The sequence below is a fragment of the Streptopelia decaocto genome (assembly GCF_964273445.1).
Source record: "Streptopelia decaocto genome assembly, chromosome: 12".
Taxonomy (NCBI): domain Eukaryota; kingdom Metazoa; phylum Chordata; class Aves; order Columbiformes; family Columbidae; genus Streptopelia; species Streptopelia decaocto.
The window spans coordinates 15,647,895-15,659,971 of NC_138667.1; the positions used below are offsets into that span (position 1 = coordinate 15,647,895).

At 38.6% G+C, this 12,077-nt stretch overlaps 2 protein-coding genes across 2 annotated transcripts in view; one reads left to right on the forward strand and one right to left on the reverse strand.

Annotated features, from left to right (window-relative positions):
* LCP2 (lymphocyte cytosolic protein 2) overlaps window positions 1-8,172 on the forward strand; it is a 30,789-nt gene extending 22,617 nt beyond the window's left edge. The window contains exons 16-21 of the mRNA XM_082064055.1: window positions 566-686; window positions 2,791-2,840; window positions 3,605-3,705; window positions 4,513-4,590; window positions 5,658-5,813; window positions 6,519-8,172. Of these exons, the coding sequence (XP_081920181.1) occupies window positions 566-686; window positions 2,791-2,840; window positions 3,605-3,705; window positions 4,513-4,590; window positions 5,658-5,813; window positions 6,519-6,641 (629 nt within the window). The 3' untranslated portion in view covers window positions 6,642-8,172. The remainder of the gene's footprint in view (window positions 1-565; window positions 687-2,790; window positions 2,841-3,604; window positions 3,706-4,512; window positions 4,591-5,657; window positions 5,814-6,518) is intronic.
* A 148-nt stretch (window positions 8,173-8,320) lies between these two features.
* On the reverse strand, window positions 8,321-11,382 carry LOC309445357 (uncharacterized protein C5orf58 homolog). The gene is made up of 4 exons (XM_082064054.1): window positions 10,921-11,382; window positions 10,387-10,469; window positions 9,634-9,727; window positions 8,321-9,187 (listed from the first exon to the last, which is right to left on the reverse strand). The coding sequence occupies exons 1-4, from the start codon at window positions 10,973-10,975 to the stop codon at window positions 9,081-9,083; spliced, it is 339 nt and encodes a 112-aa protein (XP_081920180.1). The 5' UTR covers window positions 10,976-11,382; the 3' UTR covers window positions 8,321-9,080.
* Between the last annotated feature and the right edge of the window lie 695 nt (window positions 11,383-12,077).

Genomic DNA, 12,077 nt, shown 5'->3' on the forward strand with positions numbered 1-12,077 from the left:
TTCATTTTATGCTGTTGTTTATGATGGTAGGGGAGAAATCTCACAAAGGAATGACATTCAAAGGGTAACCTCAATTACACTATTTAGAAGCAACATAATGGAGAACAGACGCATGGTTATGTACCACCTTCAGCTCTGCTGCAATTAAGGTCTCTGAATTGTGGCTTATCTGAAACAGAATGTAGAAAATGTAAATGTTGCTAAAGCCTGTTCTAGTTTATTTTTAATTTTAATACTTAATTTTAAGTTTTCAGTAACTAGTTTATCAAACCGTTTATTATGTTTATTCCATAGAACAGTTTGGGCTGAGACCTTAAATATTCCACCCCCCTGCCATGGGCAAGGACACCTCCCACTAGACCGGGTTGCTCCAAGCCCCATCCAACCTGCTCTTCAACACTTTCAGGGATGGGGCATCCACAGCTTCTGTGGGCAGCCTGTGCCAGGGCCTCAGCACCCTCACAGTGGAGACAATTTAATTAAACAGCAGCAATGGGACAGCATTTCTATCTCATTTAAGAATGTCACACATAAGTTTTAAGTTTCCTTCTCTTCCTCTCCACAGCCGCGCTCCCCAGACCAGTGCCACATCTGTCTCTGCCCCCCTACAGCTCCAACACATTCCCATCCAAATCTGTCAAGCCTCCACCTAAGCCAGGATCCAACAGTATGCCTGGTGCAGAAAGGTTTGTTTCACCCATTATTGTGTTGTTCCTTTTGGTTCTCAATGTCTTTGTGATTTAGCATATAATAAAATATACTAGGTTACAGGGTTCTCAGGCAAACACAAGGTAACTATTTTAAGTAGTCCATTATTCTTCAGGCTATACCCTTGCCCCCACTGCATGCTATTTTGTGTTGTTCCTGCTAATAAGGAGAATTCTTAACATAACTGGAGTTCTGTATTCAGTGAAGCAGATAGTGTACATCAGGCAACCAAGAAAAAAATCAAGTCTCTCAGATTTATGCCAAGAAGTATTTTAGGGCCTACGTGGCTCATTTGGGAAGAGATCATCTTCTCCTGCAAAACTACGCAGGATTTAAAAGGATTCTACACATTTTGGGAACCTAATTGCTAGAGCTGAGACTACTAATTGCCTCAAAACTAAAAAAATCCAGAACCTTAGTGGTCCGGAGTTGAATCTGAAAGAATTTCACCACCCTTTTACTGAATTTTGCTCTAATGTTTAATAAGTCCTGTTTAAAATTGTGAAACTTGCTTCAACTATGATTTCTTCTAGCTTCAGCTTCCAAATATTAGATAGTTATGTCTTCATTTGCTAGATGGAAGAGCCCTTAATTAAATTTTGACATCTGATGTAGTGTGCAACAGCCTTAGCCTTTGATGAGTTAGAGTGGGCTCCTTGAGTCAAAGTCTGAATTACATTTTCTAATCTCTGTATTTTTAATAGCTCTTTGATGAATATCCCTTGTTTACCATCATCCTCTGGAACTGCTGACACCCAAGTAGAACTAATATTGCAGTAGCAATAGCAAGGTCATATGCAAATGTGAACTATTCCTATGATGAACACTTCTGCTTACATTCAGTGTTGCCAAATTTTGCTATAGCAGAGGCGCACATTTGGCTGATTCTCCCCCATGAATCACAAGCCTTGATAGGGTGTTTCTGTTCTGCAAATATAATTAACATGTTCATCCCAGAGCTTTTTGTACAGTTCATTTAAGCAACAGAGAAATACGAACTGTAAAGGAAAAGCACGCAGGCAGTTTGTTCCTGATTAGTTGCAGAAATAATATTTTTTTAAAAAATGAAGATTTGGACTCTTCTTTTTAAGAAGTTTCAGATGTGGGTTCTGGGATCAGGCCATAAGAGAAAATTATAGATTTTCTAACGCAAAGTGGAAGAATGACCACAGGGGTGAAAGTAAACTAAGCCTAGGCACATGGAAGCGTTACGGTGCGGTGGGTGTGAGCTCGTGCCACTGTCAGCTCAGAGCTCGCAGAAGCACAGAGCGGCTGAGGTTGGCAGAGACCTCTGGATGTCATCGGGTCCAACCCCCCTGCTCAAGCAAGGTCACCAGAGCAGGCTGCCCAGCACCATATCCAGATGTCTTCTGAATATCTCCAGGAATGGAGACTCCACAAACTTTCTCAGCAACCTGCTCCAATTGTCAGTCACCCTCACAGTAAAAAAGTGTTTCCTGATGTCCCTGGGCACCACTGAAAAGAGATCCCTCCTGAGAATTCTCTTTTCCAGGCTAAACAGTCCCTGCTCCCACAGCCTTTCCTCATGTGTGGGATGCTCCAGTCCATTATCATGTTAGTGGCCCTTCACTGGACTCTTCCCAGTGCTTCCACATCCACAGTGGCAACATGACTGATGAGAAACTGCACTTTCATCAACAATGTTAAAGATGCCACAAGCAAAATGACTCTTTAAGTGGAACCCCACAGAAAGAAACATCTAGCAAGCTGTTGCCTGTGCCCCCTGCTATAGGGGGATGCAGGGGTTGTTCCTGCTGAAAACACAACAAGCTGCAGTGGTTTCTGCATTTCTGCTGATACAGGGGTCTTGGTGACCCATCACTGATTCCCTCTAACTTATTCCCAGACACTGAGCTTCAAGTAAACTGAGTGGTGGATCTATTTATATAAAAAGGAAAGAAAACAAAAATAAGAAAAAGAAGGCTCTCCTAATCTCTCATAGGTCTCCAGAGGATCTCACATTCTGAAAAGCAGGCACAAAGTCCAGATCAATTCTTCAGAGCACAGAAATGTCATATAGTCATGTTGCATTTATACTGACTATTTTTTTTTCTGTAACAGTGCTAGAAACCTGTCTTCAAGTGGCTCACTCCCACCACGCTTACATCTAGGTTTGTATCCTGCATTGCTTGTACCAAAAGTGACTGAAGGTTGAAAGATAGTTTTGACGCAGTTAATATATATACACATATATATAATTTTCTTTTTTTAAAGGATGTTTCTGGTAGGGCTGTGGAAAGAAAACTAGCAAGTTCCTGAAAGGCATCTTGTGTAACTTAGTCTGAATATAAGGTGTTTTCTCCCGTAAAGCTTGAGCTTACTGCCTGGTTAAACCATTGTCAAAACTTCATATAAGCATCTTTTTCAATGGATCTAATACTACTGAGAGCAGAGCAACAGTACCTGCAGGTCACTGTGGTATAACAATACTCTTGAAAAGGGAGAAAACACTTCCCATGTGAAATATGCTGTGCAATTATCTTGTAATAACAGGTGAAAAATAAAGGAAGCTTAGAAATCAACAGCTGCCAATGTCTTACAGTGACGTGTTTTGGTGCCTACGTGCTCTCAACTGAGTAACTGTGGCACGCAAGCTATAAAAATGTAACCTCTGTTTCAAGTTCATCTCATTATAAGGAAACCTGAAATGCAAGAGTTCAGTTAAAATCTCTGTGCACCACGGATGAATTTCTGTAAGAACCTGCTTCTCTTACAGTAGCCTAAATCTGATTCCAAACCAATTCAAAGTATCTCAGTATCAGAGTGATATAAATTTTTCATGTCTCACAAAAACAAGATTGTACACCATATATGCACCCCACAGGTGAAATTGTTTTGCTGGTCTTAACATTTTTCCACTTTCATATCTTTGAAGGCAACAGCAGATCCCCTTCGAGAGGCACAGCTGATGCCAGACCTCCTTTGCCAGTTCCTAGCAGACAGACCATCCACCAAACAAACATGGAGGAAGACGAGGTACAAAAACATTACAAGCATTAACCATAACTGCTCAAGACAGCAAATTTTCTGATTTCAAGAGAGTCCGTTTTTCAAAGTTGTTTTTCTGGTTAGTAGTCACTGTCAGGAAGTTATAGGTGCTTTCAGTTTCCTTTTCAGTGTCAAACCTTAGTGCCTTATTTTGTTTTCACCGAGAAAAACAATAACAAAAAAAAAAAGTAGAAACATAATAATAAGAGAAATACTTGTTTGCTAGATTACTTGTTTTGCACATTACAAATTCCGTTCTTCCACAGAACCTTGGGGGGTAAAGAATTCCTATCCTTTAAGTGCACTTTTGTTTCACCCAGTCGTGGTGACAACACTGCAACTGCAACCACAAATGGTATTTTCGCAGGAAGTCTGCATTTTTGTCTCGGATGATAGTTGAAAAATAAAACATAATTAAATTAAAAAACCCAGAGAAATGAAAGCAAAGGATGCTAGTGCCCCAAGCAGACAAGAGAGAAATATAACTTAAAATCTATCTTTTACTTAAAATGTTCGGAAATATCCATTTTCCTAGCTTACTTGCAGACATATTATAGGTCTATAATATTTTCAAATTTACCACAGCAAATAATTTAAAAATCATTTAGTGACACTTACTATACAGTAATATATACCAGTATGATCCCTGAAGCTCGAACATCCAGAGATTCTGCACATAAACCCAAATATCCCTCACATTCCAATTTCTCCCTACTTATTTGTCTGTTGTTAACATCACAAGCTAATCCATTGACAGCTGACTTTCTCCTTTATCCTCTCTCATGACAACTCCAGGACTCGCTCAATGCTGAGTGGTACGTTGCTTATGTTAGCCGGCCAGAAGCAGAAGCAGCTCTTCGAAAAATAAACAAGGTACTATTTAAATGGTTGGTGATTCTTACAGCACCTCCTAGCTAGATGTCCCTGCAGTCCTATGGGAAGAGTGAAAGGAAGGTTATAGCCTCAATATAGACACTCAGAGTGCGGGATTCACTGTGAATATCTTTACGCACATCAAAGTTACACTCTAGTTTAACCCAGCCGTGAAGGCTGTTGTTTTCCACAGTGCAAGAGAACAAATTCTGTGTCTCCAGAAAGCAGTTTCAGCTCACTTCTCTTAGGAAGAGTGACTTTTCACTGAAATAGTTCTGTCACCAGTGAGGAATTTGTTGCAAATTCCAAATTTTAGATAGCTTCGACTAGATGAGATGAATCCCACCCTTTTCTAGGCCACATTTACCAGCAAAATGAAGTACAGATTCAAACAGATGAAACCCAGGCTTAACTGCCCATGTGGAGATAAACCAAACTGTATCTCACCACTGTGGGAAATCTGATTACTTTGCAGTGATTCACAGCACATGCACTGAGCTGAAGATGACATGTACAGCGTTTCAATGGCTTGTCCTAAGGTCCAGCTTACGAGATCCTATTCAATGCCTTTGAGAACGCTTATTAAAACATATCTGAAATGAAGAAAAGCAGAGAGACAGTGACAGAGACAGACAATATCACTGCCTTTACCAGAATTACACAGACACTATCATTGTTTTAGGCTGTCTGTAAATAGATCACATAGGAATCTTGACTGGCACTTACCAGGAGTGAACTTCTCTTCTGGGCAAAGAGATGTGAGGTTTGGTCTTTGATATTTCACTCCCTCCTTTAGTGGAATCTCTCCCTCAGAGAGGGAATACCATTCCTCCTTTCTCTAAAAACCTGGATTTGTATCGGACAGGAAACTTTTAAGAAGCAAATTGAGAGACAAAACATTGGAGAAATGACCTAAACTCTTGAATAATTAAGTTTCTCTTGCCAGGAGGAAAGATCTTTCAGAAAGAAAAAACACTTAAAAGCATGAGCGCTCTAGTTAAGGTTGTTATGTTGATCAAACCTAGAAGTGACATTTATTTCTTATCTTTCATTTTTTCATCTTTCAGGATGGAACTTTCTTGGTAAGAGACAGCTCAAGAAAAACCGTAACTCATCCATATGTACTGATGGTGTTGTACAGAGATAAAGTCTACAACATCCAGATTCGTTACCAGGAGGAAAATCAAAAATATTTGTTAGGAACCGGCTTAAAAGGAAAAGAGGTATTCTGTGTTTTTCACACTATTTCCCTTCATCTTAAGGTATCACCTGTCTCATCCCTACCTGGCAGCTGTTTCACTCCAGTGGAATTCTGCTTATTCCAGATAGAATATGTTACTGCTGGAAATAAAATCAGACTCTCCTGTTCGCACTCAAGGAATGAAGGGATAGCCAAAGAAGATAGCTATTAGAAATCCATATACCTGGTCAGCAAATATTTGTTTACCACTGAGATACCAGATAAGGGAAATCCACACTTGAGAGCAAATCCATATCTGCCAACGTTACTGCTTTGCTCCCAGACAGCAGGTTTAGTTAGGCCCAGCATTACTGCACAGGATTGCCTGGCACTGGGCAGACCGGTCAGCACAGTTACTGTGGCTCTGACTGAGCCACAGTTCTCTGAATTTAACAGTCACCTTTTGAACTCTCAAGTGTGATCATCGTGTCAGGCAGAATGACATCACATATTAAACAGGCCAAGACTGCACAAGTTAATTACGCTGCCTTGCAGTAGGTCATACACACACCAGATTAACAGTTACTGAGCTCCTGATTATGGCAGGAATGAAAACAGCTGATCAGATAGTATTTACTGGACCCTTATAAGATATTTATTTAGAGTTTTAAAAAAACCTTTTGGTTTTGCTAACTACTTATATTTCTGACATTTTTTCTATAGCTGTCTATTTTTTTCCATTCCACAGGATTTTTCTTCTGTAGCAGATATCATTGATTACTTCCAAAGAACACCTCTTCTTCTGATTGATGGAAAAGACAGAGGTTCCAGAAACCAGTGCATGTTAAAATACGCTGCAGGACATATTTAAATGAGACCTCAATGAAGACCACATGTAGTATTGAAGCCTACTGAAGTTTGTAAACTTCAGGATATTTCCTTTTTCAGCAAACTAAAATCATGAAGTAATTAAAAATCCTTTTAATTTTAAGGAAAAATGACAATGTTATTTTTAAATTATGTCTGAAATGCAGTACTCTCTAAATCTGATTATCCTACAATGTGTTTATTACTGTCCACTAATCATACAGGACATGAGAATTTTTTATCTTCCAACATATCAGTATCTTCCTGAAATGATTTCCTGACCAAATTAGAGGAGCCAGAAATAAATATCAATGCAAGTCTGTGCTTTCAGATGAGAAAGAAAAAACAATCAGTGAGCTGTTTTTCAGATCAGAACTGCAGCAGCAATTATATTTCAAGTGATACAGAATAGCCCAAATCCTTGTCAATGTTGAGGAGTAGAAAAAGACAATAAAAGCCATTTTTTTCCCACAATACACTTGCCAATGAAAAGACCCAGACTCCAACCTGGGCCCTAAAGACACCCAGGTTTCAATAGCAACCCCGGATATGCAGCTGCCTGTCAAGATCTGTGTTTGTGTTATTCAGTCTGTAGAAAAATAAAACACCTACAGATATCATTTTCTCTCTGCCATACCAATGACGAGTCTCTGATGGCGAGTCTTAGCCCAGAAATGGGAATGATGTGACTCCTAGGATCCTCTTGGCTCACTCAGAAACAAGCTTTTCTCCCTTAGCACAGACCTCTCACCAGCTGTGCCTTTCTGACTCTAAATTAAGCAACTACTTTTTTTTATAGGAGACACATCAACAAGATTATCGTCATGTGCTTCTTAATTGGCAGAACACACCCAAATCTCCTAGAAAGCAGACAGACACCATCAGGTTAAACTTAGCTCCTCTTATACAACTGCTTTCTGGTTTTAATGTATTTTTTCAAGAAAAACACAATAACGTTCTCAGTTGTAAATTCTAAGTTGCAGCTGAGGACTACTGCAGCATACTGTATCAAGAGTTCTTCCCTCCCCTTTTTTAAGTGGGATTTATCCAACTCTTTGCCTTGGTTTTCTAATAACCTTTGTTTTCTGACAAGACCCTGTTTTGGTAATTATGTTCGACTTTGTCACACTTCTTCTCCTTTAAAGCCATCAGTTTGTATATCACTTGAAACATCTGAGCCAAAATTCAAGGCAGAAAAATATCTTCCATGTAATCTGCATAGCTTATCAGATGAGATAATCAGATTTCCTAAACAGTTTTACTTTAAATATGTTTCATAAATGTTATCTTCATTTCTAATATATTTATGTAGGGGCTGGAATTCAAACTTAGTGGATTTCATTTCCATGCAACTTTGACTCAAAAAAAAAAAAAAAGGTGAAAAATAAAATTTTAAAAGCTTTTCAGCTGACAAAACCTGTGTCTAGCCCAATATTTTTTAGAAGTTCAATACCAGTCTTCTGAGAGAAAAGTCAGTTAAAATGTATGTTTTTCAAAACATGCTAAAATTCAGAACAACCTCCACCATATTACCACTGACTCTGTGAGCTGGGGGCTGTAGTTCTACTCCATTACATTGCCCTGTAAAGCCAGATAACCCAGAAATACCTCCTATGGAATTGGGTCCTAATTGTTGTAAATGGTCTCATCAGTGAAAGAGAAAGAAAATATGAACCACTATAACAAATTATAACAACGTATATTATTTTCAGCAGAGCAAATCTTGATTTGCTTATTCAGATAAATAGATTTTGTATATGAATTAAAACACACCTCAACATTCAAACATGTCCACAAGTACAGTACAATTGAATATTAACTGTCATGAACAAGAAGAAAATACTGGCTACTCAGTTTTTGGACCAAGAAGAGTTCAGAACAGAGTATTTAGACCACTAACTCACTCTTAGTTTTGTAGTGCAGTGCATTAGAAAGCCACAACAGAAACCAGAATGAAAGTACTTTTGGTTTTCCAGAAGTAATTTCTCTTGGGCCACCTTCCTCAGCAGCACTTTCAGAATGAGGAAGGCAGATGAAATGACACGTTGCAGTTCCTCCTTCACTGACTGTTTCTTAGCCCATTTTCCGGAGCACAACTGAGATGAGAGACCAGTGACTTGACTTGAAGTAATTTAAAATCTTTTGGTACTGTTCCAATCTGTCTTTGTTTAAGAGGAGCCAGCCACACATGAAAACCTTCATGTCCACTTTCTGACTTCCTAGTTAATGATGTGAATCTTAACAGCCCTACTGGGCTTTATTTGGGAAATTTCAGTTAAAAAAAAAAAATCTCAGAATCAATAATCTACTTATAGCATTTTTCCACTGCACATTTTCAGTTTAAAATAAAAATAGCCTAACTGCAGGAAACCATACCATCATCTTACAGTTCAAACTGAAGCAGTACGAATAGAAGACAACACATGAAAACAGATGTTATTATTCAGTCTATTAAGCTCCAAGTTTTTTCTTCAGCTTCTCTTAAATCTTTGGCCTTCATTGAGTGGTTGAAATTCAAAATCAGGTCACAAAGCAGTAGCTGGCTTTCCACTGAAAGACAAAGGACAATGTGTCACCATGGTATTTATTACATGGTAGATGCTAAGTGAATGGCAATTAATATACAGTACTTCTTGAAGTGTCTATCTGTCAACTCTTCCAAAAATCTGAAGGGTTGCTTTGTTTTGCTTGCTTAAAGACAACCAAATAAAGGTTAGTATTAGCACACTGCTAATATTTCTATTAGACTATTATTGTTCCTGCAATGGAGTGACTTTGACTACCTAACAGATATTTTCTGCAGTTAGCTAACATGATTCCATTTCTATGTAATTACTGTTTCATTATTTTTTCAAAACAACAGAGCAACTCTATTGTTTCATTAGATTAAAAAACAGCTGTACCACATAGAAAATACAAACCATTCACAACCTCACACTGTTTAAACAACGCCTTAAACAACTTCTTGTTTAATTGGATGATCAACTCAGAATTACCATTTAGTTTCTTCAGTTCATTGGACATTTTCTCAACACTTTTAATTGCAGCTTCAAGGTTAAATGGCCGATCAGCAGCAGCATTTTGGAACTCCTGGATGAAATGGAAACAAAACATAAGTGGCAGTGTACATATGATTCACAATGTCAGTAATACAGCTAATCATAATATTCAGAAAAAAATTTCCTTTCCTCACCAGCAATTTTGTGTCATTTTTTTGACCCCACTTTTTGTATAGAATCAAAATGGAAATTGTCACATAATATTTAGTTAACCACGAGATGGAGCTATTGTGACGTTAACATTAAAAAATCACTGTCACTATTGGAACTGACTATTAATGAATCTGCTAATATCTGTCCAGGAACATTTATGTCTGTATAGGTAATTATTTTACAATCAACATATTTTTGCTTATTTAGGAGATCAGATTCTCTCCCTTTAACATTTCATTTAAAAAAAAAAAAAATAAAGACATTCAAAACTCTGGAGACAATTAAGAATTGAAACCTTTTAAATTTGAGTATAATTTGAATTTTAAATTTGTACTACATTCCTTTTTAGGTTTTTTTTTAAAGGAACAGTATTAAAGAAACGTGCACATATCATGTTTTCTGGCCTAGCTATCAGCTCTCTGTCATTCCGAAATTCTAAAAATAAAATCTGGAAAAACTCTGGGTGATTCATAAATAATGGTCACTGTGTAGAACACCCCAACACACTGAGAAGTCTGGCCAAAAAACTGGACATACATTTAACACAGATCCTTTGTCCAAGTCTCTGTTCCCTTCAGACAGTGGCTTTGCCTTGAGGTCATCAGTCAGGGCCAAAGATCCTAAAAGAACAACCTCCAAATTACTATGAAGTAATATATATATGTATGTATGTATCTCATATCAAATATATAACAACATTTGATAAATATAATCACTAGATCTCGTTTTCATTAGTGTTATTTGAAAGTAGAGTCGAAGGAGTTGAATATTTTTATTTCTTCTTGAGGAATTAATACTTTTTTTCTTTAAATCCTGGATTTTATTTTACTTTCTTTTAGAGACTGTTTCAGGAATTTTTTTTAGTAGTTAAACATGGAACTAGTAATAGTGAGTAAACATTTGTAATAGTGATGAAGAAAAATTCTATGTATTTTTAATTGAAAACTTTATAAAATATCTAAAAAGACATCATTTCAGTTGGTTTCTACTATCAATTTATGGGAAGAGAGCACAGACAAAAAGTCAAGTGTTGAATATCTGCTGTAGAGTAACAGAGCTGAGATTCAGTACCAGATCCCTGGGCTCTTTCTTCCGCTATTCTCTCTGCTCTTCTCTCCTCACACATGAGGACACCCTCGGGCAAGGTTATGTGTGTGATGGCACTGGAAAGCTGTTTGAACACTGAAAAAGGGAAAAAAGAAAAGATGTTTATTTTACCCTGGTACTGTGTGTGTGTATTCAGAAAGGGTGCAATGAAATGACAAAGACCCTGCTCATAGGTGGAAGGGCAGCCAGAAGAGCGTGTCCTGCTTTCCCCCCGCAAGGGGGGCCTGAAGCAGGGGCAGAGCCCTCCAATGGGCTGGCAGGCAGGACCAGGTGCTGCTCGGGATGAAGAATCTCCCCAGTAGGGCACCAGCTCTGGTCTCCACCATGGAACGTGGGAGGAGGGAGCCCACAAGGCTTCATGCCCTTGTGCTTCGCTGCCTTCTGCTTTGCTCAGCAAGGAAAGCCCCGCGACGTGTCTCTCTTCCAGCACATGAAACATCACTAGGCTGCAAGAGCCCTGTAGGACTTGTGATTTTAGGAGTGGGAGGTAAGAAGCAACCACGAATGGAACAAAATTTGAAGAAGAAATGGAGAAGAGAGGAGTGAGGTGTCAATAGGGGAGCGGTGGATGGTGATTTCCTCCTGTACTTTGCAGCCCTGCCTGTGGAGCACTTTAGGGCACAATTAAATGGTGATTCAAACAGAAAACATGATACACTGTTTAGCTTGTGGGGCTTTCTCAAGATGAGAAATGCAGAGCAGGAAACACTTCACATGTGCACTAATTCCTGTACTACAATCTTTTCGTTTGTAAGGTCTTGCAAGGACCTCAGTGCAGACAAATCAGCCGTGCCCTTTCTGTACCCCTCTGAGGAAAACGTCCTTGTGGCTTGCAGATTTTGCTGGCAAAACACTGGAGTATAGGTGTGTACAAAGAAAATATACAACCAGGTGGTTTTATATATCTCCTATATATAAAGAATATATTAAAGTGTATATAAAATCTCTGTACAAAAATGTAAACCAGAAGCCCAGCAAGTTCCTGAAAACATTTGTATTAGTATAAGCCAAGTTCATTTCTTCAGTAACCTGTGAAGGAGAATGCTAAAGTGGCTGCCAGGAATGTGGTCAGCAGGAGAAGCTGTAATGGAGATAAACAGGCACCTGCTTTACTGCAGAGA